We start from the raw sequence: 22,010 nt of genomic DNA, 5'->3' as shown, positions 1-22,010 counted from the left end.
ATCAAGTGACAGTGACCTACTGACACTGCATTTGCTGGGGGAGAGGGGGGGGGGGGTAAGCATAGGGGCTAAACGCAGGTGCCAGGGCTGATCCCGCTAATACTGCGTTTATTTGGGGACACTATACTAATGTGAACGTTGGTATAGTACTGATCTAATCAACAATATTGATCCATTCAGACACTATACTAGCAATGGAGGTTTATTGTGTATGTGAGCATGTTCCTGGCAATCAAGGGGTTAAATGTGATTACCGGTGTACTGATGGGAAATCTGGCGCTATCTGCAGGGGTGCGAAAACCGCGGGAGCGCGAATCACGTATATATGCGTGATTTTGCACACCCGTGCCACCCTATAGCAGTATTTCCACTATAGGGTGGTGCGGAAGCGGTTAAACATGTCCAGTAAAAAAAAATTTTAAAATCATATTTCGGCATAAATTTAGGCCAAAATGTATTCTGCGACATGTCTTTGCTAAAAAAAAAAAATCCCAATACATTTAAATGAATTGGTTTACGTGAAAGTTATACCGTTTACAAATGGTGGTATATCTACTGAAAAATTTTTTTTTTTTTTTGGCGTAGTAATGGCGGCGATCAGCAACTTATAGCGGGACTGCAGCAGACATTCTGACACGGGGGGAACTGACTTGGTGTCACTGACATCCCTAGTGACACCAATACAGTAATCAGTGCTAAAACTGCCTGCTCTTACGATTTACAAACTAGACAGCTTACACACAATGTGCAGGAGACCTGCATGGCACCAGCGATCTGCTGATTACTGTTTCAGTGCTTTCTAGGCTCCTAAAACAAACAATAAAATGCAAATTTTTTTACCTGCAAAAAAATGTGCACTTCTTTTTTGTTAAAAAGTGATCTGATCCTTTAACTGCTTCTCAACCGTCTTTCAGCTATAGTGTGGTTGTCCAGGTCTGGGAGGGCGTCCATGGACGTCCTCCCAGAACAGGCCCCCAGCGGCGCGCCAGGCGCTGTCGGTGACCACTATCTCCTACGGACACAGCTGATCATGTGATCAGGTAAAAGGCCAATCACAGCAGCCTTTTACCACGTGGTCAGCTGTGTCAAATGACACAGCAGATCACCGGGTAAATACAGTTGCCGGTTATTGGCAGCACTTTCCTCATGCTATCACAGCGTGAGGAAAGTACTGCTGGTAACCGGCAAATGTGATAGGGGAGATCTGCACTGATAATCAGGGCACTGATTATCAGTGCCGCCCAGCAGTGTCACCCATCATTGCCACCTGTCAGTGCCCAGCAGTGCCACCCGTCAGTGCTAGTGCCATCTGTCAGTGCTGCCTATCAGTGCCTCCTCATCAATGCCCACGAGTGCCACCTCATCAGTGCTACCTATCAGTGCCCATCAGTGCTGTGTATCAGTGCAGCCTCATCAACACACATTGGTGTAGGAGGAAAATTACCTGTTTGAAAAATTTTATAATAGAAACAAAGAACCTTTTTTGCTCTTGTTTTGTTTATAGTGCAAAAAATAAAAACCTCAATGGCGATTAAATACCACCAATAGAAAGCTCTATTTGTGTGAAAAATTATAAAAATGTCATATGTGTACAATGTTGCATGACAATGCAATTGTCATTCAAAGTGTGACAGCGCTAAAAGCTGAAAATTGGCCTGGGCAGGAAGGGGGTGAAAGTTCCCGGTAGGCAAATAGTTAACTAAACAAGCTGACGTTAGAGTCTGATTGGTTGCTTTGCTCAGTTGCTCCAGATTCTGCCTGCTATAGTTTTAGTAAATTCCCCCCTCTAGAGTATCCTTCCCGTTGGAAAATAAAACATTTCACAACTGCGTAATAAAAGTGTTGAAAAGCTTCTTAGTAAATTAAAAATGCATATAAATGCAGTGATAAGTGCAGCGCTACAACATAATAAATTACAAAATTGTAAATCACAGAAATACAAGTGTGTGAATAAGTTCATTAATCCTCATTGTAATGCAGTCCATCAAGTTGCGGTCCATCAAGTTGAACTTCAGCGTCCACACTGGGACAAAAAGCGCAGTTAGCCCAAACATAACATTATGTGAGGTCACATTGCTGGAGGCGAGTAGACATCTGGTGGCCGAGTATTTGGACTTTTCTGGTTTGGAGCACTCGGTGTTTACACAAGGAAAGAAGGATGGAAGTATTACAATGAAGATAAATGAACTTATTCACACACTTGTATTTCTGTGATTTACCATTTTGTAATTTATTTTGTTGTAGCACTGCGTTTATAAGTTATTCCTGATATGAGATAAGGTTTGGGTGCATTAGCGGCTACTTATTTTGAAAAAGCACATTCTTTTTGGTTATATTATGTATTTTATTTAAGTAACACTGGGGTGATTTATTAGAGGTGTAGTTGTCATCTATAGAAGCGTGCAAGATTATTTAATTGATTAAATAAAAAAAGGCATTTTTATAGAACAAACACGTGGCTTTGAATGCAAAAATGCAAAATAAGCCTTTAAATATTTGTATGGATAGATAGTTTGCTATTGACTTTTGATCAATGGATATCCATGTACTGTGGATGGGTAATGTATCAATGTTTCGAAGTGCTGCAAAGGACTGCCTGTTGTGTCTTTCAGCTTTGAAGATTAGCCAGTTTGCTGTTTCAGTCTGTATCTGCCAACCCCCTTTTTCCTAGAACACCAACCAGCAGTTTCTAAATACCCTTCTCCTCCTGTCCCTATCAATCTACATACAGGCCCTAAACCAGCTGTTTGAGAAGATTATGGCCCTAGATATTGACGAGAGGCACCTCCTGCGTCTGGGCCACGGTGAGGAGGAGCTGGAGACTGAGAAGGATTTTAGCAGGTGAGCCACAAGTTGAATCCTTGGTTAACCCTGTAATGTCCAAGGTCCACTAAATGATAACTTTATTTACAGATTCTTTACAAAATCTGAATTGCTCGTGAAATCTTTCTAAAGAATATCTCCATAAATTTAATATTGATGAATAAATCGTCTTTTTAAAATGTATTTACATACATGCATAAATTGTATCATTGACAACAGTTGTATACACAGGTGATCTGTGGGGTTAATTTTACACCATGGTGTATGTAGCTTAATAGCTAGATGATATTATTCAGACACACAGCTGAATTTTGATTGCTTGCTGTGGGTATTGCTGCAACGCCTTGCTTTGTATAATTCAAATCCTTGTATTGTCCTAATGCAGTTCTCAGTAGCATACAATTTATCATTTGATGTCAAATTTATTTGACACAAGGACCGGAAAACTCAAATTACTGTCTCAGTGAGCCAAAGAGAACGTTTAAAGCCAAAGAAAAGTTTGTGACCAAATAAAGACAACAGAGGACAAGGTCAGAGATGCTTCACAGGACATTCCTGACTGACATTTTCTGCATTAGGTGTGCTATGCCTTACCATAACTCTCCTGCCAATCTTGTTAGGTTGCAGTTAAAATACAACAGTCTGGTGATATTATTCCAATGTCCAAGAGGGCTCATTGAAAGAGAATAACTGAAGCAGTTTATACACAGAAGCATTGTTTGTGCCCATATCTTGTTTGCTTTAAGTTGTGTTTTCACATAGAAAAGGGAAGCTGGTCACATTTATGGCAACTGGATTCAGGATAAAAAGCAAGGCAGTAGGACGTTTATCTTGTTGGATGCTGAGTGCCTGTGTGACTGATCCACAAAGTGTTCATTGAATCCATACTCTGTGCCAGTTCTTTTCCATTCCCCGCCTTGGAGGCAACTGAATACGAAACTCAGGAAAGCAGAAAGTACATTTGTACATTATACGAGGAAAATCCTATCACATCTTGCTATAAATATCCTGAGTGTCAGAAACATTTGTTACTGTGCTGGTGTACCTTATATGTTATCAGGCGTATTCAGTTCAGAAAACAGTTCACCATCATCCACTGATCTGACTACAGAATACGTACGTCTGGTTGGCATTGTATGCATTTTTCTTTTATCTTTGCACTGTTTGTTATCCTATGGAATATGTTCTCCATGCTGCTTTAAAAGGTACACTGCAGTTTAATGTAGTGGTTGATGCAAGCAAACTTTAGAAATCCACATTTCTGTGAGCAAGAAAAAAAATTAAAGTGGTTGTAAACCTTGAAAGTCAAATACAAACAGAACACTAAATCTGATAAAGAACAAGGGCTCAAATCATTTGTGCACAACATGGCAGGTAGAACAGCCTGTCGTCTGTAATCCTCCCAGCTCTCCTGATTTAAGGGGAAAAAAAAAACCTGACGCCAGGAAAAAAATGGTGACGCCACACCCTTTTCCCTTTGACAGCGTGTGTAATGAGACACATGCCTGTGATCAGGGCCGGGTTTACTTCCAATTTGCTCTCTCTTACCTTCCAGAAATCCAGGTACAAAGCTCACAGAGTCAGTGGAGCATACAGAAAGAGAGAGACATCAGAGAGAGACTCTGATTAGGTGGGAGGGGAATAGTGTGATGTTGGGGCTCTGGCTAACAACCCCCCCCCCCCCCCCCCCCATCACCAGGCACATCCACAGATTGGCAGATTTCTGAGAGCTACGACAGCTTGAGGGTTGCTTTTTGAGAGATACACACAATGTGAATTAGGTTATAACAACATTGTCTACTAAACTGCAAAAGAATGGTGTTTTGGGTTTATAACCACTTTAAAGTAGAACTATAGGTAATTTGTTTAATTATTTTTTTTTTATTTAGTAGACTTATATTTACTTTTCTGTCCCAAATGCAAAACAGGAAGTGAGAGGAAATCCCTTCAAATTAAGGGAATTCATTGAGGACCCCCAGGTCACCAGAACTAGTGTCCCCATTGAAAAATTTCCCTACTAATACTTTTTTGGGAACAACCCAAAATGTGGGGTTTTATTTTACTTTCACTTTCAATGGCAATGGCAAACAGGACAAATGGAGAGGGTGAATCTCCCTACGAGGGGACAGACTGCAGTAAAAACTTAATTGATGCTCCACTCTGTCCAATATTAAAAAAATAAAAGTTTTGCTTCAGTTATACTTTAAGCATCCTCCTTCTTGTCATATCTTAAAGAAGAGCTTCAGGAAAAAAAAACAAATTTATTTTTTTTAAATCTTCTGCAGAATTCCTTGGCTTAACTAGTTTATTCTTTTATTGTTTTTATCTTTGGATTGTCTCTTCACTGCATTCTAATACAACAGATAGAAGCAGTGCCTCCAGATTGGCACAGCCTTTGTAAAACAGTACCTGGACCCCCCGCACCATGGGAGCAGCCTGCAATGTTACTTCAGGCACATATCCTGCAGGGGCACTCACCTTGGCACTTAGTGCAACAGACTGTAGTCAGCTGTAGGGTGTTATGCAGGTCAAGGACTGTGGTCCATCCCTATGGAACCCGGACCCTGAGAACCTTTTGGTGAGTATGCCCACCATGACAGGCGAAGCCTGGACTTTATATGCAGTACAGCGTATTGGACAGGTAAGAGAGTCACCCAAGAGTATAACTTTTATTATACTTCTGGTGTTCCAATTGCCTGCAGTCCTCCTATACACATGCCACACTGTCATTTCCACCCACACCCCCTTCGCAAATAAAAGTATAAATTGTAACGAACCTCCAGCAATCCAGGAGATGCCATACACCTCATCACACTTAACTATTTGTTACCCAGTAGATTTTAGTTTTTTTTTTTTTTTCTTCCTTAAACTGTAAATTAAGTGTTTTTTTTTTTCTTTTTTGATGGTGCACGAAATTGCTAAAACTCCTGTTCGTTTGTTTGCTGGTGTTGTTGCATTGGGGAGATTTGCTTCCTGTCCCCAAGATGTAATAGAAATTATGAGGAAATCTCTACAAATAGAGGGGAACTTCTCTTAGTTGTCGCTAAAACAGGTGTCCCCAGTTGGAAGATTCCCTCTTACCTGTTCTCTTGACAACTGTAAATATTTGGCCCTCGAACCCCTCGTGTATTGTATTGTTACCGTCTTGTCTCATGTTCTGTCCCCCTTGCTACTGTACAGCGCTGAGCAAACCCTTTGGCGTTATATAAATACTGTATAATAATAATAATAATATTGGATTTGCCATCACTTTCTGATGGTGATAGTCATCAAGACAAATAAATAGGGTAAATCTATCTATCTTGTAATTCTAAGCCTCACCTACTCAAAACTAAAAAAAAAAAATGCTTTGTTTATACATACACTTTAAGTGAAAACTACTTGGTATTTTATTTGATTTGTACAACTGGTACTGCAGTTTAGTCTGTGTGCATCTGCACTACACTATGACACTTATGACGTAATGATTTTCCTGTGTTAAATCATTATAAGTGTCAGTAACAATGTATCCATATTGCCAGGTATGGAAGAGTAAATTATGTGTTAGCACGGCGGCTGGAGTTGCTTAAGGAAGTTGGGCGTCTGCAGGAGAGTTTGGGGGTTCCTGGAGATGTGTCTTATACCTGTGAGACGGCCGGCCATTTCTTTTTGTATCAGGTAAGTGACTCATTAATCTTTCAGTTGAGCTGGCAGTTTCCAGTCTATCCTAAAGTAAATCGCAGTAATACTGGGGTATAGGTCGGGGGCCTGATTCATCACCTTATAGTGTGTAGTATCACATGATCAATGTGGTGCATCAAGTGGATTATCAAATCTTATAGTTATAACAAAAAAGGTTCAGAGCTTTCCCATACCCTTACTGGTGTATACAGAGTATGGCACAGGCTTTTATTTCTTCACTCTTCCCTCCTCATGCTGAGAAGTAAAGGGAACCTGCTGGGACCAAGGGATCTCTGAAGGGGCGACTTCCTAGGTTCCTTACTTATTTACTTGACAGGAATACCATATCAGGTACAACACTTAAAGTAATACATTTATATATATATATATATATATATATATATATATAATATATATAAAATATATATATAATATATATTCATATATTACAGATAGGTACTCTGCCTAATATGATAGTACGGTCTGTATCCCCTTTTCCCATTTTCCCTGAGTCCCAATAACCATTAAGTGGGGGAATGCTGTATTTGAAAGACGGGGAGCTTGTACTCCATATTGTAATTTTTGGTTGTCATTCAGGGACCCCAGACAGGATTTAGGTTACCCACAGTTAATCAAAAAATAACACATAAATATAATAGGGTTTTGATTTAAGCACTATGGCCCCTAAGGACTTTGTAGAGTATACTATTTATTTAAATTCATTTTAAATAGTATTTGCTTATCCAACTTAAACCAATGCATTTACATCTAGATGGTTAAAGTACTGTGCTAGTAGAAGATGATTCTGGTATTACCCCAAGCAGGAATTCAGTAGTCTTTGAATGAGACATTTAATCCATTTCAATTTCAGCATTTTCACAATGGCATTACTTTTGAATGTCTTTGCAGATAATGTCACGGTGGGAGGCCTATCTGAGCAAAGTGAAAAGCAAATCTGCTCAAACTCCTGACACGAATGATATCGCCAAGGTATTCCCTTTCCACCAGTACTTCTCCAATGCCCCTCAGCCTATCTTCAAAGGCCGAACCTATGTGGAAGATATGGAAATTGCAGAAGGATGTTTCCGTCACATCAAGAAAATATTTACTCAGCTAGAAGTGAGTGCTCTTTAAGACCGATACAGTTTATTTTCATGAACAGCTAAAAATTGCTTGTGCAAAAGCAATAACATACCTGAGATTTGCAGCTCTGCAATGTTCGGTGATCAGTGTCTTTTTAATGGCAATCAGTTGACAATCAGTGTGTTTGAACCCCAACAATTTTACTGGGTCAAAAGCTGTTGGTTAGAGGCTGGTTATCCTATCATAAAGGGTTTCTATGGCTCTGGATATTTTATAATGAAACCATTTGCTTGTGAAATTGCATCACAGAATAGGTCATATAAATGGTGACATTGGATCCAAGGTGTGACCTCTGGGCTTCCCTATTCTGCCTTTTGTGCCTTAATTTTGCCCACTGAGGCTGCTCTTCAATTAGCAGGACCAATATTGAGAGCTTGAGCCAAAGCTCCAACTTCAGCAAGTGACGTATTGTTTGGAGCTCCAAGTACACTTGTGAAGATATTTTGAATCATGTGCTGACACCTCAGTGCTACTGACACTTCAGCACAGGGTTCTACGGAACCCTAGGGTTCTTCAAGAGGTTGCTAGGGGTTCCTTGTGCAGTGAGCAATTTCCGCCTCTCAGATAACTTCCCATTGACACCATTGATTGTTTTAGCAATCCGTAAGGGGGTAATTCTTCCCAATGATCACAAGGGTAAGGAGTATTCTTCCCACTGACCGTCACACTAATGTATCATGAGTTGTAGATATAGTAATTTTTAGCAGGGGTTCCCTAAGCCAGAAAAGATTTTCAAGGGTTCCCCTATGTTGAAAAGGTAGAGAAAGGCTGCTTTAGCACATTTGAAATAAGGACAGGTATACCTGTGGGAGAGCCAGTACAGGTCATTATAAAGCTGAACACCTTCTTTTGCAGGAATTTCGAGCTTTTGAATTGTTGCGTAGTGGATTGGATCGCTCAAAATACCTTCTTGTGAAGGAAGCCAAGATCATCGCCATGACTTGCACCCATGCAGCTCTAAAGCGCCATGACCTAGTGGATCTAGGATTCAAGGTATTTTTACAAGGTGTTATTATATTAGCTTTAGAAAATGTCATATGCATGCTGATTTTCAGCTGCAACACTCTGTACCATGTGCTCTAATATTGTTTCATTGAGACATTTTTTGGCACAGCTTATTGTTTTAGCCACAAGACAACTTTTTTTTATTTTGTTGTTGGCCCAGATATTTTGCAGTTCCAGACAGTTTTGTACATAGTCTGCAGACGGTCACCTTGAAGTTGCCTTGCATACTTGCTGACTCTTGGTTCCTGTCTTTTCTCTGCAGTACGATAACATCCTGATGGAAGAAGCTGCTCAGATTCTTGAAATTGAGACCTTCATCCCCCTCCTCCTGCAGGTACAGTACAGCGCTCTGACCTCTGTCTTCAACTCTTATAAAAAATAATAACTGTACTTTTGGAGAGTTTCTACTCTACTCTCATAAATATACTGCAATTGGTTTCCTGAGGTTAACCTTTTTTCTGTTTATGGTGTCAATGACTGGGATCAAGGCAACTTTTGCTTTCTCTATTTGGTAATGGTATTTATTTTTCCACTTTATAACAATTTTCCTTAGATTATTATCAATTGAACAAGCTCATCATTGTTTATACTGTTTAATACTAATAATATTTTGGCCAATCCCTGCATTTTTTCCATGCACAGAATCCAGAGGATGGCTTTAGTCGGTTGAAACGTTGGATCATGATTGGAGACCACCACCAGCTGCCACCTGTCATTAAGAATATGGCCTTTCAGAAATACTCCAACATGGAGCAGTCACTCTTTACTAGGTTTGTGCGGCTAGGAGTGCCAACTGTTGACCTTGATGCCCAAGGAAGAGCCAGAGCCAGGTGAGATGATTTTGATTTTAGCACAGGGGTTCTTCTACATTTGGAACCTGTTGTATGTAGGTGTGTGATCTCTCTTCCTTTTTTGCAGCTTGTGCAATCTGTATAATTGGCGCTATAAGAGTCTGGGGAATCTGCCTCACGTGCAGTTGATGCCAGAGTTTAGAACTGCCAACGCTGGCTTGCTTTATGACTTCCAGCTTATAAATGTAGATGATTTTAATGGAATCGGAGAGTCTGAACCCAACCCATACTTTTACCAGGTAATGTTACTGCTATATTTTAAAGTGCAAATGCAATAAATGTGTCTTTATAGTTAAGGTATAGTGATGCATTGACTCCAAAGGCACAATTAATATCTTGTGTTTGCACAGCAATAGTCTATATTACACCATAGAATGCATCCTTATCTAAGGAAATGTCTTAAATTGCATTTACAAATACTCTAAAACTCATTGTTCTCTAAATTGTAGAATCTGGCTGAAGCAGAGTATGCAGTAGCTTTGTTTATGTATATGCGTCTGCTTGGATATCCTGCCAATCGGATCAGTATCCTAACCACATACAATGGACAAAAGCACTTAATCCGTGACATCATCAACCAGCGCTGCGGCAACAACCATGTTATAGGACAGCCAAGTAAGGTAAGCTGTAAATCACTGTCATATATTTTTTTTTCCTATTAAAATAAATAACAGCTTCTGTCTATATAACTTGCTGAGGCTATAATTCTGTACATCAAGTTAGAGCTTTGCCCTCTAAAAACTAGATGTTTATATTTTGCGTATTTGCAGGTCACAACCGTGGATCGGTTCCAGGGACAACAGAATGACTATATCATCCTGTCACTTGTCAGAACCAAAGCTGTGGGTCACCTGAGGTAAGAAGTCTGCGGCAGCAAATGTAAAGTAGATGAGAAATGCAATCCAATTTCTGCTTCCGTCTTTCCAGCCACACCGCTTATATTGCTGGTATAAAACAGACACTTGCAGAGGTCCCTGAATTATGTTTATTGCAGTCAGAGTGGATGCAGCATGTTAATGTCTGCTTTCTATGCATACTTTTCATAGCAAGTCAGAGTACAAGGAAGGTTGGTGTTGCCTCATAACACAGTGTAAAGGTTTTTCATATTTTTTGTTGGACTGCATTTTCCAGCATGACTGTTATGCTTAGAGTAGTAGTTTTAACAGATACAATTGTACATGATAAGCAGATGGCTAGGAAGACACTGTGTAATAGTGTGGATATTGTGTGGACATTTAAGCTGCCTGTGGTGTAAAGTGAGTATAGTACTGAGTGATCTTGAAGTGCTGAAACATAATTTTTTAGCAGAAGCTCTGAGCAGGGATTTGTAATATGCCAGATCCCAGTTACAGCACTGTGTACATTCTTTGTTCCTGCTTGTTGATATAAAGTCAGTCTGGTGTGTCACAGACTGGATGGTTTGTCTGGAGCTGTCATGATGAATGCTTTGTAGTCTGTGTCATGGTGTACCAGCAATCCTGAGGAAACGGAGATTTGTGTAGAATGGACATGGCTAATACTGAACATGTATAGAGCAATTTTCTAATAAATTTACCCACATTCAACCAGCTTTCAGTTGCAAAAAGGATGGACCAAATCAAGACAACTTGCCACCATCCCTTACATAAAAATATACTAGCATAGCATTATCCATATCCATGTGTTTTTTTTTTTTTTCTGTCGGGCCAGGCCACCAATTGTATGCCACACGCACTTTACATTTTCATTTGCAGAGCAGTGTCTCTTGTACCAGATGCTCTGTGCTGACTGCTAGAATTACAAAAGGGGTTCTTAAAACTTTGCATGGCAGTTATCACTTATGATGGGACTGAACTGCTCAATATCCTCTATAATTAGGTTCCATGGAGTACAAAACAAAGTCTATGCATAGATTTTTCAGCGTTGAGCCTTATATTATTCTAATTGTGTGAAATAAAAAAAATGGAATGTTTCATGGTGTTTATGATGAAGGTAATGCGTCAGAGGTCAGTTTTTTTTTTATTAATGATTAAGTGGTAGAACATGATGGTTAAAAAGTAATTGCCTAGAAGAAATGCCCATTTGTTTAATTAAATGTTAAATATAAACACCCTCAGGAGACATGGCCATAAACCTAACAAAAAACTACAACATAATGACTGTTGTTATATACACACATATATAACAATACACACACATATATATATATATATATATATATATATATATATACTATATTTATATATAGTTGTGCTCAAAAGTTTGCATACCCTTGCAGAAATTGTGAAATTTTGGCATTGATATTGCTAATATGACTGATTATGCCAAAATGCTCTTTTATTGAAGGATGATGATCATATGAAGCCATTTATTATCAAATAGTTGTTTGGCTCCTTTTTAAATCATAATCCTAGATTGTAAGCTCGAAAGAGCAGGGCCCTCGATCCCCTCATGTTTTGCATTGTATTGGTATTGTTCTGTCACATGTTCTGTCCCCCTTTGTAATGTACAGCGCTGAGCGAACTATTGGCGCTTTATAAATACTGTATAATAATAATAATAATAACAGAAATCACCCAAATGGCCATGATCAAAAGTTTACATACCCTGGAATGTTTGTCCTTGGTACAGATACACAAGATGACACACATGGGTTAAAATGCCAATTAGAGGTTAATGTTCCACATCTGTGGCTTTTTAAATTGCAATTAGTGTCAGTGTATAAATAGTCAATCAATTTGTTAGCTCTTACGTGGAAGCACTGACTAGGCTAGATACTGAGCCATGGGGATCGGAAAAGAACTGTCAAAAGTCCTGCGTAACAAGGTAATCGAACTTTATAAAGATTGAATAGGACATAAAAAGATGTCCAAAGCCTTGAATATGCCAGTCAGTACTGTTAAATCAAATATTAAGAAGTGGAAAGTTCGGGGATCCCTTGATACCAAGCCAAGGTCAGGTAGACCAGGAAAGATTGCATACTAAGTACCAGACTATAACAGTGCCTGTGAAAATCTATCTACACATCTTCTTACCCATATTGCTGTTGGTATTCATGAAGTATCTAGGAAGCACGTTGACCATTTACTGATTGGTGAAATGGGACATCGGTATGAAGTTGACATTATAAATACAGGTGGTCAAAACAGTATATGATGCATTTTGTTAATGCACCAAGCATTTTTAACCACATGCCGCCCAGCCACTGTAGAAATACAGCGGTAGGGCGGCAGGGCGGCATGGCTGGGCAAAAGCACGTTTTAAAATGTGTGTTTTTAAAACAGGTAGGGGGCGCTCCGCCGCCCTACCTGTCCCACCGATCACAGCCACGGATGTCAGTCGCCGGGTCACAGCCGGTCGTTACCGGCTATGTCGCGGCAATCGGCAGCAATCGCTGACAGAGAGCACAGCTGCAGTAGCTGTGCTTTCTGTCAGTTCCCTGGCAGCTCCAGGACACGCTGGTCGGGACAGAAGAGTTTCTCTCTCCCGATCAGCGGTGTTCCCTGCAGTACACACCCCCGCCCCCTAGTAAAACACTCCCTTCACACAGTTAACCCTTTCCCTGAATAATAAACTTAACCCCTTCCTCCCCAGTGCCATTAGTACAGTGTCAGTGTTTTTTTTTTTTTGCATTGATCACTGTATTGGTGTCACTGGGGATGTCAGTGACCCCAAGTCAGTACCCCCCAATGTCAGAATGTCCGCTGCAGTCCCGCCATAAGTCGCTGATCGCCGCCATTATTAGTATTAAAAAAAAACCTAAAAATCCCAGTATCTTTCTCGTCATTTGTAAACGCTATAACTTTCACGTAAACCAATCAATTTACACGTATTGGGTTTTTTTTTTTTAGCAAAGACATGTCGCAGAATGTATTTTGGCAGAAATTTATGACTAAATTTGATTTTTCAATTTTTTTTTTACTGGACATGTTTTATAGCAAAAAGTCCAAAATATTGTTTTTTTTTTTCCTCAAAATTGTCAGCCTTTTTTTTTATAGCGCAAAAAATAAAAACCGCACAGGCGATCAAATACCACCAAAAGAAAGCTCAATTTGTTGGGAAAAAAAGGATGTAAATTTCATTTATGTACCGTTTTGCATGACTGCACAATTGTCCGTTAAACTAGCGCAGCGCTGTATAACATGTAGCAGAATACATTTTGGCCTAAATTTATAACCAACTTTGAGTTTACTATATATTTTTTATATCTAAAAGTAAAAAATATTGTTTTTCCTCAAAATTTTTTGCCTTTTTTTGTTTATAGCGTGAAAAATAAAAAGCGCACAGGTGATCAAATACCACCGAAAGAAAGCTCTATTTGTGTGAAAAAAAGGACGTAAATTTTGTTTGGGTGCAGCATTGCATGACCGCGCAATTATCAGTTGAATTAGTGCAGCGCCGAGTAGCAAAAAGAGCCCTGGTCATTAAGGGGGGTAAATCCTCTGGAGGTCAAGTGGTTAAGTTGCCTGTGTTTTATGTAAATATATGTATATTATTTTTTTTTTGTACTAATACATTATTCAACTATTTTATTTGAGTGTGTTGGTTTCTTCTATGGTGCTATAACTTAACCACTTGGCGTCCGGCTGCTGTATATAAACGGCAGGACGGTGGCAGTCCAGGGGCGGGTTGCCGTTCATAAACGGCACACGCCATTATGGACTGTGCAATCTCCCTGGGAGCGAGCAGCACCACGATCCAGTGCCCGCTGTGTCCTCCGGACACAGTGGAACACCGATTGTTGTACGGGACCTCTGTGCGAGGTCCCGATCATGTGATCACTGATTCGCCAATCAGTGATCACATGCAGAGTAGTAAGCAGGATGTCACTTGTGACATCATGGCTTACTATGTGTGAAATCTGTGAATGATCACAGAGGTCACATGTTACAAGGCTATTCACAACAGTCTTGTACCATGTGACAAGCTGTGACCAATCACAGCTCACAAATTTGTTCTCAATGGCTGCAAAAATAAAGCCAGAGAGAAGGAGAAATGATTGCTTTTACAGTCATTGAGTGTAAAAGCAATCAGTGTAAAAAAAAAAGAAAAAAGAAATTTCATCACCCCCCACAAGTAGTACAGTGTGACACTGTACTGCTAGGGTGACAGTATGTAGAAAAAAAAAATAATATAAAAAAAATAAAATAAAAATGTAAAAAATTTTTGGTTATAAACTAATTTGAGTTGTTTTTTTTTTTTTTTAACTAAAAAGATAACTGAATACATTTTGGCCAAGATTTATGATGAAATATTTACCGTATTTTTCGCCGTATAAGACGCACTTTTTCTTCCCCAAAACTGGGGGGGAAATGTCAGTGCGTCTTATGGAGCGGCCGGTCCGGTATTTCCACCGCGGCCGTGTTAGAATACCGGGCCGGCCGCTCAGCTCTGCAGCGGGACCTTACCTGTTCCTCTATCCAGCGGCGTGCTGTCTTCCCAGCTTCTGTAGTGTGGGCACTGGGCATGACAGCTGGGTGCCAAGTGCGCATGCGCAAGAAGCGGTGCTTTTTGTGAATAGTAAGGCGGTACCTGGGACACATGACAGATCCCAGAAGCCGCCGGACCAATCAGAAAGCGCAAGTGCTTCTCGCTCATGCGCACTGGGCACCCGGCTGTCATGCCGAGCGCCATTACAGAAGCCGGGAAGACAGCGCGCGGCTGGATCGAGGAACAGGTAAGATCAAACAAAAACTTTGCAGAAGTAAGAGCGGGTACCTGTCAAATTCAGGTACCCGCTCCCCACCTCCCCAAAGGTCAGCAGTCATCTGTACTGTCCGCAGTCTCTGGTCATCCCTGTGCTGTCCGCAGTCTCTGGTCATCCCTGTGCTGTCCGCAGTCTCTGGTCATCCCTGTGCTGTCCGCAGTCTCTGGTCATCCCTGTGCTGTCCGCAGTCTCTGGTCATCCCTGTGCTGTCCGCAGTCTCTGGTCATCCCTGTGCTGTCCGCAGTCTCTGGTCATCCCTGTGCTGTCCGCAGTCTCTGGTCATCCCTGTGCTGTCTGCAGTCTCTGGTCATCCCTGTGCTGTCTGCAGTCTCTGGTCATCCCTGTGCTGTCTGCAGTCTCTGGTCATCCCTGTGCTGTCTGCAGTCTCTGGTCATCCCTGTGCTGTCTGCAGTCTCTGGTCATCCCTGTGCTGTCTGCAGTCTCTGGTCATCCCTGTGCTGTCTGCAGTCTCTGGTCATCCCTGTGCTGTCTGCAGTCTCTGGTCATTCCTGTGCTGTCCGCAGTCTCTGGTCATCTCCTGTACTGTGTCTGCAGTCCATTAGTTCAGAATTTTTTTTTTCCTTCTTTCTGCCTCTAAAACCTAGGTGCGTCTTATGGTCAGGTGCGTCTTATACGGCAAAAAATACGATATTTGCAAAATTTTATAAAACACTTTTTTCAAAATTTTTGGACTTTTTCATTTTATATAGCAAAATAAAAAATCCCAGTGGTGAATACCACCAAAATAAAGCTTTATCTGTCTCAAAAAAATTCATATGGGTACAGTGTTGCATGACCGCGCAATTGTCATTCAAAGTGTGATAGCACTGAAAGCTGAAAATTGGCCTGGACAGGGAGGGGGTAAAAGTGTCTGGACTGGAAGTGGTTAAAGTCCCTCACAACAATATTTTGATCTCACTTTTTGTCATTACGTATTGGCCCCAGCATGCTTCATTTTCTCTTTCCACCATTTCTAGGTGGCTCAGGCAGACTTATGATTTCAAGGATCAGATTCCACCTTTCCTGTTATGGCTCACTCTACTAGATCTGTGAGCTCCTCTTGCCCTTTTCAGCATCAGACAGCTGATTTCCAGATTTGAAAGGCTGCCACTTGGTCTTCACTTCACGTGTTCTCTACCAGGTGGTTATTTCTGCCTCATCCAATGCCAGCTTCAGGACTAAAGTCCTTCAGGCGGCTCTCTGTGCTGCAGGTAGTCCCTAGTTTCTGTTGCTTTTGTTGGTCGTGTTAGCAGTTGTTTGCTATATTTCCCATGCCTCAGTTGGCTTGCTTTTGGATGAGAGAAAGATTTAAGCCTTCCCATGTCCCCCTATGGATGAGAATGAAAATAGTGTTTCTGTACTTGTTGTAAATACCTTTTCTTTTGGAGTCCATTGAGGGATACAGGTCCCACCGCTTTGTATTTATGATCAGGCTGGCAGCACTGCTTTGGTACAAAATTGAGGAATGCTGATTTTAGGAGAGGTTATCCTGGGATGACCTACAGTTTTTTGTTTAAAAAATATCAGAATCTGCATTGGTTCACAAAGACATAAGCTACCAGCACTAATTTCTGATATAAGGAATTGGCAAAACACACATATAAAAGTGCAAATACAGTGTATTACTCACAAAACATAGGTGCAACCAAAATGTGACAAATAATATAAAAGAGCAAACAACACTGTGAAGGTGAATAACTAAGTCCCAGTGTCAGAGGACACTAAAAAATGTCCTTGAGTGCCAATCATAAATCTTCAGTTGCTTAGGTGATCAAACGTATTCAAGTGAAATATGTGTCACCCCACTCAATGCTCATGGAAGGCTTACCAGATAAATTTGACCATCATATTATAGAATGGTCAAATTGGTCACAGATAAAATCCTATGGCAACCGCTCCAGCCTCCTCCACAGCCTCCAACTATAGGTCAAATGGCTTTCACCCACTCCATATGGATCATCGGTATCAGGCATATAAAAGGCATGTGCATGGAATAAAAAAGCTTCCCATAGTGTGAAATCTTTTATAAAATGTATTTAGATATTTTTGGTTAAATGTTTAATTATATTGGAGGGTCCCATATCTATCTGCTAAGTCCAATTTTTCTCATCTCCTTACTTAATGTTTGTGTCATTTATTTTACAAATGATTCTTATTCGAGAATTTATCATTTTCTCACCAGTTTGTATTGTTGATCTGTATGTTTGCTTTTTTCAATAAAAAAAATGTAAATATAAAATTTATTTAAACCAAAATAGTGCACTTACATGAATAAAAATCAAATACAGTGCTGTATAATAGCAAAGGTCTGCGCGTTCCCACTTCCAAAATGGGCGCTGTTGTGCACGTGTGCGTGGTGATGTACGCCCTAGCTCCACCCAATGTGTTTTGTTGGTGAACTCCATTTGACCTGTGGAGGAGGCTGGAGCGGTTGTCATAGGATTATATCTGTGCCCAATTTGACCATTCTATAATATGATGGTCAAATTTTATCTAGTAAGCCTTCCTTGAGCACTGAGTGGGGTGACACGTGTTTCACTTGAATACATTTGATCATTTAAGCAATTAAAGATTTATGATTGCACTCAAGGACATTTGTTAGTGTCCTCTGACACTGGGACTTATTTATTCACCTTCACAGTGTTTTTTGTTTTCACCTTTGTTATTTGTCACATTTTGGTTGCACCAATGTTTAGTTAGGGCAGTATTCTGTATTTGCACTTTCAGCACTGCACTTTTATATGCAAGTTCTTTTTGTTTGCCTGTATCCGATCATCCTGTAGACGGCAGTTTAAACTGAATGTGAACAGCCTGTAACTTGTGCTGTCTTTGTGTTCTTCTAGGGACGTCAGGCGCTTAGTGGTAGCAATGTCTAGAGCCCGACTTGGTCTGTACATATTCGCTCGAGTCTCCCTCTTCCAGAACTGCTTTGAATTGACCCCTGCATTCAGTCAGCTTACTGCTCGTCCACTGCGGCTGCACATTTTACCTAGTGAAACCTTCCCAACACAGAGGATGGTAAGTAATATTTATATCTGATATGCTCTAGCACTGCATAGAAGAAATGACTATGCTAGGAGACCTTACAAGTTACTCCTCTGTACTCCCAAATACCAGGTCATTGAGATCTTGAGTTTGGGAAACCCCCTAGCTACTTGTGCTTCAACAGCTGGTTACTCTTCTCAGAATAATGACCACAGATGGAACTAACAGAGCTTGGTTGGGATCTAAATCACCAGTAAGAATCTGGACTCTATCGGGACTGTTTTTTGGAAGCAAGAAAAAGTGTATTGTTTTATAGGGTTTTTTTTAGTTAACTTGTCAATTAGATTAACACGATGGTAACATTTTTCTCAGTATGTGTTAATGTTTTACCCTCTTCAACTCTTGTGCCTGTAAATCTCCTATAGCATTTCTTTTTTTCATTTCCACTGTAGGCCTTTTTAATCAGCAATAATATTGTAGTTTCTTAAGATAACAAAGTAATAGATATTTTTTTTGGGGGGGTGGGCAAACAAGGTTTTTATTTGGTGTTATTTTCTATTAATACATTTATTTTCTATAAAATCTATACTTTTAGTTCTCCCAATCACAGAACACTGTGAATAAATTATGTGGCTGTGTGGGCAGAGCACTGGACAGCCACACCATTTTCAAATTGTGACAAGATCCCCCACCTTCTGTCGGTGGGGGGGAAGTGTATGGGGACTGTGAAGGGCAGGACTGGAGCATGTTACACCCTAAATATGGTTGTCCATGTTCAAAAAGATAAACCTATCCTTTACGTACCAGTAGAGGTGAGGTCTTCTAACGATGGCAAAGCCATGAGAGTACAGCTTGGCAGAATAAAGCATTTTTCTCTATTTAACGTCAGGTCGATCTTGTTGCAATTCTGTGGAATCCGACTCCAAGGAACAACTGTTTAGTGGCTTATGAGAAAGTATTTTCATACAATTTTCAGACTTCTGCTGAACTGGTTTCCCCAGTGATGCTAGGAAAATAGAGACACAGAAATACATTTTCCAGTTTCATACTGTGCTTACATTTCTTTAAGTTGTTCTATTCTTCCATTGCAGTTACTAGAACAGAAAACACACATTTCTTTGTACTGCATATAAGTGCGTATGCTAATAAGTCCTAGCTAATGCCTTGCGTTCTATTTACAGAATGGTGTGATGCCACCTTACCCAGCCCAGGCTATCAAAAACATGCCAGAGATGGCTATGTTTGTGTATGATATGTATATGCACATGATGCGCACCAGTCAGCAGTACCAGTACCGCCAGGTAAGTGGAGATGGATCATCCCTTTACATACCTCACATACATTTCTTATATTGTAACAGTCTATTTTTTAAATTATGCAATTCCTGTCCACCAGGTGAATATTTCTAACAATATGCAAACTTGATATACATATGTTAAAGGTATGGTAAAATATCAGACCTCTAGTTTTGGTTCAGTTTATTGATATCCTATATTTGTCTAGGGAATCCAGGAATTAAGATATGAGTATCTAAGCCTGTCCACCTGTATGGGTACTTTTTATTGGACTCTTTATTCTATATTGTATACAAAGTAGAATAATGTCCGTGAGAGGGGACAGAGCTGAAAAGTTAGGAAGTCTTACTGCTGGATAAAACCTCTTCATAGATCAAAATCTAGGTAGGTAAGCACACTGCATAAATGTGGTTGACAACTGCCATAGCAAGTGCATGAAAAATCACGTACACATAAAGAATAAAGAATATTACTACAGTCAGGTCCATAAATATTGGGACATCGACACAATTCTAACATTTTTGGCTCTATACACCACCACAATGGATTTGAAATGAAACAAACAAGATGTGCTTTAACTGCAGACTGTCAGCTTTAATTTGAGGGTATTTACATTAAAATCAGGTGAACTGTGTAGGAATTACAACAGTTTGCATATGTGCCTCACACTTGTTAAGGGACCAAAAGTAATGGGACAGAATAATAATCATAAATCAAGCTTTCACTTTTTAATACTTGGTTGCAAATCCTTTGCAGCCAATTACAGCCTGAAGTCTGGAACGCATAGACATCACCAGACGCTGGGTTTCATCCCTGGTGATGCTCTGCCAGGCCTCTACTGCAACTGTCTTCAGTTCCTGCTTGTTCTTGGGGCATTTTCCCTTCAGTTTTGTCTTCAGCAAGTGAAATGCATGCTCAATCGGATTCAGGTCAGGTGATTGACTTGGCCATTGCATAACATTCCACTTCTTTCCCTTAAAAAACTCTTTGGTTGCTTTTGCAGTATGCTTTTGGTCATTGTCCATCCGCACTGTGAAGTGGCGTCCAATGAGTTCTGAAGCATTTGTCTGATTATGAGCAGATAATATTGTCAGAAACACTTCAGAATTCATCCTGCTGCTTTTGTCAGCAGTCACATCATCAATAAATACAAGAGAACCAGTTCCATTGGCAGCCATACATGCCCACGCCTTGACACTACCACCACCATGCTTCACTGATGAGGTGGTATGCTTAGGATCATGAGCAGTTCCTTTCCTTCTCCATACTCTTCTCTTCCCATCACTCTGGTACAAGTTGATCTTGGTCTCATCTGTCCATAGGATGTTGTTCCAGAACTGTGAAGGCTTTTTTAGATGTCGTTTGGCAAACTCTAATCTGGCCTTCCTGTTTTTGAGGCTCACCAATGGTTTACATCTTGTGGTGAACCCTCTGTATTCACTCTGGTGAAGTCTTCTCTTGATTGTGGACTTTGACACACATACACCTACCTCCTGGAGAGTGTTCTTGATCTGGCCAACTGTTGTCAAGGGTGTTTTCTTCACCAGGGAAAGAATTCTTCGGTCATCCACCACAGTTGTTTTCCGTGGTCTTCCGTGTCTTTTGGTGTTGCTGAGCTCACCGGTGCATTCCTTCTTTTTAAGAATGTTCCAAACAGTTGTTTTGGCCACGCCTAATGTTTTTGCTATCTCTCTGATGGGTTTGTTTTGTTTTTTCAGCCTAATGATGGCTTGCTTCACTGATAGTGACAGCTCTTTGGATCTCATCTTGAGAGTTGACAGCAACAGATTTCAAATGCAAATAGCACACTTGAAATGAACTCTGGACATTTTATCTGCTCGTTTTATTTGGGATAATGAGGGAATAACACACACCTGGCCATGGAACAGCTGAGAAGCCAATAGTCCCATTACTTTTGGTCCCTTAACAAGTGGGAGGCACATATGCAAACTGTTGTAATTCCTACACCGTTCACCTGATTTGGATGTAAATACCCTCAAATTAAAGCGGACAGTCTGCAGTTAAAGCACATCTTGTTTGTTTCATTTCAAATCCATTGTGGTGGTGTATAGAGCCAAAAATGTTAGAATTGTGTCGATGTCCCAATATTTATGGACCTGACTGTACATCTGTGATTATAATGCAAAGTTAAAAAGTTACCCCCCCATACCCACTTGAGCAATGCTTAGCAGCTTGTGTTTTTACAATGATCACTATGAAGGTCGGACCTTAGAAGTGTTTTGGAGCTTGCACAGATGTCCTAAATGGTGATAGGCTGCAATGTTTTATGTTGCATTATGGAATGAGTCCTGTTTAGATGTGCCTGTTCTGTACAAGTGGAATCCCAAATCCATAGATCTTCTAAGTGTTCTTTAAAACCACCGGGTAGTAAGCAATCCCTCCACTAGACAGTATACAGAGCAGCTTACCAAAAATTAAGACATCTAGATTAGAGGAGGTCTTAATAAGCTTAATGATCCTAAGCAACTGGACCACTGACTCTACATGGTAGCTTTGAAAAACATTTAGAAAATCTGTGTATTTGGTATCCCACTCGAGTGT

General features: G+C 40.3%; 2 protein-coding genes across 7 annotated transcripts in view; one reads left to right on the top strand and one right to left on the bottom strand.

Moving 5' to 3' along the window:
* Positions 1–22,010, bottom strand: part of LOC149467665 (uncharacterized) — a 325,880-nt gene that overhangs the window by 84,922 nt on the left and 218,948 nt on the right. For 5 of the 6 annotated variants that reach the window (XR_016311875.1, XR_016311878.1, XM_089671286.1 and 2 more), the window contains one exon: positions 18,958–19,159. Coding sequence is in view for 4 of the 6 variants with exons in the window: in XM_089671286.1 (XP_089527412.1) it covers positions 19,029–19,159 (131 nt within the window). In the remaining 2 variants the exon portion in view is untranslated. Of the gene's footprint in view, positions 1–2,944; positions 4,085–18,957; positions 19,160–22,010 lie in introns of those variants that run through there. The other variant, XM_089671283.1, reaches the window with a different exon arrangement.
* Positions 1–22,010, top strand: part of AQR (aquarius intron-binding spliceosomal factor) — a 144,416-nt gene that overhangs the window by 108,334 nt on the left and 14,072 nt on the right. Inside the window, exons 24-34 of the mRNA XM_089671280.1 lie at positions 2,732–2,841; positions 6,345–6,480; positions 7,393–7,602; positions 8,482–8,619; positions 8,894–8,965; positions 9,274–9,461; positions 9,550–9,721; positions 9,932–10,102; positions 10,253–10,338; positions 18,012–18,186; positions 19,335–19,454. Coding sequence (XP_089527406.1) covers positions 2,732–2,841; positions 6,345–6,480; positions 7,393–7,602; positions 8,482–8,619; positions 8,894–8,965; positions 9,274–9,461; positions 9,550–9,721; positions 9,932–10,102; positions 10,253–10,338; positions 18,012–18,186; positions 19,335–19,454 — 1,578 coding nt within the window. The remainder of the gene's footprint in view (positions 1–2,731; positions 2,842–6,344; positions 6,481–7,392; positions 7,603–8,481; positions 8,620–8,893; positions 8,966–9,273; positions 9,462–9,549; positions 9,722–9,931; positions 10,103–10,252; positions 10,339–18,011; positions 18,187–19,334; positions 19,455–22,010) is intronic.

The sequence above is a fragment of the Staurois parvus genome, unplaced genomic scaffold (assembly GCF_062004578.1).
Source record: "Staurois parvus isolate SC_StPar_1 unplaced genomic scaffold, SC_StPar_1.0 ptg000104l, whole genome shotgun sequence".
Classification (NCBI taxonomy): Eukaryota; Metazoa; Chordata; class Amphibia; order Anura; family Ranidae; genus Staurois; species Staurois parvus.
The sequence above is the reverse complement of the archived record's forward strand: the minus strand, read 5'-3'. Positions and strand labels throughout refer to the sequence as shown.